At 46.7% G+C, this 5,728-nt stretch overlaps 2 protein-coding genes across 2 annotated transcripts; both read left to right on the top strand.

Moving 5' to 3' along the window:
- Positions 1-727: 727 nt before the first annotated feature.
- Positions 728-2,426, top strand: PGRI_043890 (glycoside hydrolase family 47 protein; the record flags this gene model as incomplete). The annotated part of the gene is made up of 4 exons (XM_040792102.1): positions 728-954; positions 1,004-2,051; positions 2,103-2,277; positions 2,341-2,426. The coding sequence occupies 4 exons, from the start codon at positions 728-730 to the stop codon at positions 2,424-2,426; spliced, it is 1,536 nt and encodes a 511-aa protein (XP_040649158.1).
- A 544-nt stretch (positions 2,427-2,970) lies between these two features.
- PGRI_043900 (arylsulfotransferase family protein) lies at positions 2,971-4,585 on the top strand (the record flags this gene model as incomplete). Its single annotated transcript, XM_040792103.1, has 3 exons — positions 2,971-3,526; positions 3,579-3,644; positions 3,696-4,585. The coding sequence occupies 3 exons, from the start codon at positions 2,971-2,973 to the stop codon at positions 4,583-4,585; spliced, it is 1,512 nt and encodes a 503-aa protein (XP_040649159.1).
- Between the last annotated feature and the right edge of the window lie 1,143 nt (positions 4,586-5,728).

Here is a 5,728-nt window from a genome sequence, read left to right on the forward strand (position 1 = left end):
GAGACAAATGGTTGGAGCTCAAATCCAGTCAGCACATATGATCGACATAAATGTTCCGAACCAAGTCAGGACCTCTTAAAACCCCAAGGTGACTTGAATTTGGTCAGACACTCTAGTCCTGTGACAGAACCCATCACATTGAGGGGTATGTTGCATGTCAAAGCACCACGGTGCTTTTTATCAGCCAAGACGGTGCTAGTCAGGTATAACAGCCTGGACAAGACCATAAAATGTCATGTTTTCCCATCACGTCAAGCTGTCGTCTGGTCATTCGTATATTTTATGGTCTGGAGAAAGTTCGAGTCGTAAATCTAGAACATGAAATTGTCATCCGAGATATATCCAAAGATTTCAAATATGTGAGAGCTGAGATATTTCACTGCATTCTCCGATGTGCGCCAATAGTTAGTGGCGCCCTTGCAGATCCCCCGGCCCCCTGAATCTTGTCCGATTGGTACCTTTTCTTTTTCGTAGGAATGGCATCTTAAGGTGATTTTATGGAGTTTAGAATGTAAGTGACATGTGGAAAATAGTAAACAAGTCGGGGTCGCGTGTCCGCCCGCCTGCCTTCCCTTTCTCGCAACCTTACTATATATCATTCACATACTTAAGAGAAATTGTCTTGACCTGCTGCATTGCAGTTCAGGTGGTCCCTCGTTGAAATTATTCCTACCTTGCATCCTGCCTATACCCGTATATCTATATTCAACCTACATTCCGCGTAATCATGCGCATCTCCTCTCTGTCACTCCCTTTGGCAGTGCTGAGCCTCGTTGGGTCTACTGCCGCCTATCCCTATCATGAACCAGAGGTGGTCTTGCGTCGCGGCTCGGACAAACAGGACAAGGCCGATGCGGTCAAGGAAGCCTTCCAACATGCATGGAATGGATATATGAAATATGCTTTCCCTCATGACGAGTTGCATCCTGTGAGCAATGGCTATGGTGACTCCAGGTGAGCATATCAGATTGCACACTTCTTGCTCTGGATTGACACGCGATAGGAATGGATGGGGAGCTTCCGCTGTCGACGCTCTCTCAACCGCCATCATCATGGGTAAACGTGATGTTGTTCAAACGATCCTGGACCACATTGAAACTATTGACTTCTCGAAGACCAAGGATGAGGTTAGCCTGTTTGAGACTACTATCAGATATCTTGGTGGCATGTTGTCCGGCTATGATTTACTCAAGGACTCTGCAGCAAATTTTGGCATTGATTCAACTCAAGTCGATACCCTACTTACCCAATCAAAGAACCTCGGGGATGTCTTGAAATTTGCCTTTGATACACCATCCGGTGTTCCCTACAATAACATCAACATCACGTCTAAGGGAAATGATGGCTCGAAAACCAATGGTCTTGCAGTAACCGGAACTCTGGTGCTAGAGTGGACTAGATTGTCCGATTTGACTGGCAATGATGAGTATGCCAAGATAAGCCAGAAGGCCCAGTCGTACCTTTTGAACCCTCAGCCATCAAGCGGAGAGCCATTCCCCGGCCTGGTGGGAAGCAACATCGACATCTCTAATGGTCATTTCACAGACGGTGCTGTCTCGTGGAACGGCGGCGATGATTCATTCTACGAGTACCTGATTAAGATGTACGTGTACGACCCCAAGCGGTTCAAGTCATACAAGGACCGCTGGGTCCTCGCAGCCGAGTCGACAATCAAACACCTCCAATCGCATCCTGCTCCTCGCCCGGAAATAACCTGGCTGGCCTCATATCACAACGGCCAGCTTGATCTTAGTTCACAGCACCTGACCTGCTTCGACGGCGGCAGTTTCATCCTGGGCGGCACCGTGCTGGACCGACAAGACTTCATCGATTTCGGTTTGAAGCTCGTGGATGGCTGCGAGGCTACTTACAACCAGACCCTGACGGGCATTGGCCCAGACTCCTGGGGCTGGGACCCGAAGAAAGTACCATCCGACCAAAAGGATTTCTACCAGAAAGCCGGATTCTACATCAATAATGGTGCATATGTCTTGCGCCCTGAAGTGATCGAGAGTTTCTACTACGCGTACCGCGTCACGGGGAACGAAATCGTGAGTCCTGCGTCTTTATTTTAGTGATGTTTCAAACTGACCCATATATAGTACCGCGACTGGGTGTGGAACGGTTTCAAGGCAATCAACGCTACCTGCCGCACTGGTTCGGGCTTTGCTGCTGTAAGCAATGTGAATGCAGCTGGTGGGGGCTCCAAGTACGATAACGAGGAGAGCTTCCTCTTTGCTGAAGTTATGAAATATGCGTACCTTGTCCATGCCGAGGGTAAGTTTCTATTGTAGTTATCTTTCTCTCATAAAGCATTGCTAATGTTGGGTTTTGGTATAGATGCCCCATGGCAAGTTCAGAAGGGCCAAAAGAATCAGTTTGTGTACAACACTGAGGCTCATCCTGTGCGCGTGGCGCACACCTAGTAGCATAGTTGAGTTATCACTACCGTATATAGTGCATGAACCAAGCCTATATTACCTTTGATCGTTGGATTTGATGTAAGGAAAATCAATTCTCTAACCATTTAATCCATTATTTATGTATAACCTGCGTGCTACACCTTAGCTCTCTTGGCCATTTTTAAAACATGAGAATGACCCTCGTTATTAACGGACCGAGCCGGATCTATATGCTAATTAATAGCCGAGCGCACGCCATGTGGCTGACTGAACTAAAAGATAACCCGACACTAGTCATTGGTTATAAGTCTAAAAGATTAAATCTGTAAGAAGCCAGACAGGTCTTAGATCGACATCAAATTGCGTCATTTAAAAGGTCGGTGACACAATATAAATATAAACATGATCCCCTATAAGATACATAAGCATATTATAGAATGATGCTATTCGCGATGCGTATCACGAAAACGCTAATTTTGCTAGATGACCTCGGGATATTAGCTTCATTATCTCTGTATAAGAAGGCCATCAAACCAGTAGAGAATTGATAAAGCTGTTACCCACAACCATGGCTTCCCTAAAACAAACTATCCTAGCTGCCTTAGCAACAAGCTCCTTACCCCAAACAAGCACTGACAACTACTACCGCTCAAGACCTGACCTCGTACCACCTCAATTAAACATCACCGTCCCAGCTACAAACTCTAATGGCTCCGAATACATCTTCATTGCCCCTTACTCTATGGGCGGGACTCTCGAACGACCTGGTCCATACATCTACCGCAAAGACGGCGACTTAATCTGGGCCGGCACAGGGTACTACGCCGGGTTCGTGGCTAATTTCCATCCTACCACGTACCAGGGGAAACCTGTTCTCCAGGCATTTCAGGGAAACATGAATAATTTCCCCGGTGAAGGGTTTGGCCAGCATGTTCTGTTAGACCAGAGTTATCAGCACGTTGTTACGTCGACTGCCAGTAACCATCGCGTTTCGTCCATTCACGAGTTCAACGTTATCCGGGGGGAGACAGCTTTGATTGAGGTCTTTCATACAACTCCGGCGAATTTGTCGGTCTATGGTGGGAATTCTTCGCAACAGTGGCTGGGGAATGGAATATTTCAAGGTATGTTGGTTGTGAAAATTGGATGACTTGGTTGATTCTGATTATTTGATAGAAAATGATATTGCCACAGGAGAGTTGATCTTTGAGTGGAATGCTTTGGAACACGTTGAGCCGTCTGGTAAGATAATCCACCATGCCTCGATAAAGAACATATTTAACATCCAACTAGAAAGCCAAGTGGCACTAGGTTCCAGAACTTCGAATAGTGGATTATCTTCCGCTGAGGCATGGGATTACTTCCATATCAACAGCCTCGATAAAAATGAAGAAGGTGACTACCTGCTCTCGTCCCGACACACGAGCACAATATTCAAGATCAACGGCACAGACGGCTCAATCATCTGGCGGCTCGGCGGCAAGTATCCCAGCTTTTCACAAATCGGCAACTGGACTTTCGGATTCCAACACGATGCGCGCTGGCAGCCACAACTAAGCCAGCCTGGGACCGAGGTAATCTCATTTTTTGACAACTCAGGCGACGGGACTATTAAATTTAACGAGGTGTCCCGGGCGTTAGTTGTTCAGATCAACCACACAGATAGCACGGCGACAGTTCTCCGCAAGGCAAAAGCACCTTATGATCTCCAGGCCGTGTCCCAGGGAAATGCACAGCTGCTTTCCAACGACCGAATCTTCGTCAACTGGGGATCGGAGGGTGCTTTCACCGAATTCGGTGCTGATAATGAGATTTTATACCATGCCTTTATCCAGACGGGGTCAGTCAGCTACCGCGGCTTCTTGGCTAACTGGACTGGTACGCCGAAGGAGACTCCAGCACTGGTTGCGCTGAAAACGGCTTCTAATCTTGTCGAGCTTTATGTGTCTTGGAATGGGGATACGGAGACTTCAGCTTGGAGATTCTTTTACGTCAATGGGCAGACGAAGACGCGGGTTGGTCAAGTGGACAGGGATTCGTTTGAGACGGTCTTTACATGGAAGCCAACTTTTGAACTGTCTTCCTCTGCTAGATTTGTTGCGGAGGCTATTGGCGCGAACGGGGAGTCTCTTGCGCAGACGAGTTTGACTGCTACGGCTGCCGATATTAAGTTGCTGGCATGATGGCTAAGATTACGCGACTTTTGAGTAAAGCAAACTCTTGAAAGTGAAACGTTTGAATATGGTATCAGACATTAAATTAAGGGACACAGGAATAGTCGGCCGATATGCGGCCTTGTGGTTTTTCAGTGGTCTTTCAGATCTTCCGTTTATAGCATCTGATCAACCGCACGAATTAAACATTAAATTCCACCTAGTAGCACACCATCGAATGGGCCATATAGCTGCTCCAAATCATAGCGCATATATCAACAGTCACCAGTGGCCATCACACATCGGATCCTCCGGCGTCAAGCTGTTTTCCCGCCTTCCGCAGCTTATGACAGGCGATACAGGCACGTACACAAAGGACAATGTTGAAGGTGCTGAAAGTAATGTTCTGTCAGACACGAAAGCGCAAAGAAAGAGAGGAATACTAGTAAACTCACATTCCAAGAAGCATCATAGAACACCCCAAACACTCGGCCCCATACAATGGACCAAGATCATGTCTACTGGAGTAACCATAACCACCAAGGTTCCAATAGGCAAGCTCATGCAAATAAAAACACACTGTAATAATCTGGGCAATAATAGCGATGCAATCGAAAGCAACGATTATACCGGGGTGAACAACACAATTGCAAAAGACGACTATGAGAAAGACGGTGGACCAGACGAATCCGTACGAAGCCTAATCACAGGAATATAATTAGCAAGCTAAACATCACAAAATTATTATATTGGGGATATTTGGACTCACCGTGCCCAGGTTTATGCTAGACCATGCTTCTCCTAGTCCATCGGTGGAAACGACTCCTTCATGATGCTGAACCATGGCCCAGGCAAAGCAGATTATCACCACCATGGTGCACAATACTGTGCCAAATCGCAGAGACAGAAGCGAGCGCCATTTTTGCTCTTTTCTCGGTATTGCCTCAATGCAGAAAGGAGGGGATGGTTGGGGGTCCAAGACTGTAGACATGGTGAAGATTATATTATGGCGATTATAGAAATATGGAAAACTAGATAATGTGGAAAACCCCCATGATTTTAGAAGCACTATATATCTTGAAATATAGAATCAGTTGCTAATCATTGCCGTTTATATGCCAACACAGCCCTTGAGATGCGGTGGCGATGCCAAGGGCCTCGGACCAGTAGAAT

Source organism: Penicillium griseofulvum (genome assembly GCF_001561935.1).
Source record: "Penicillium griseofulvum strain PG3 chromosome Unknown contig_90, whole genome shotgun sequence".
Classification (NCBI taxonomy): domain Eukaryota; kingdom Fungi; phylum Ascomycota; class Eurotiomycetes; order Eurotiales; family Aspergillaceae; genus Penicillium; species Penicillium griseofulvum.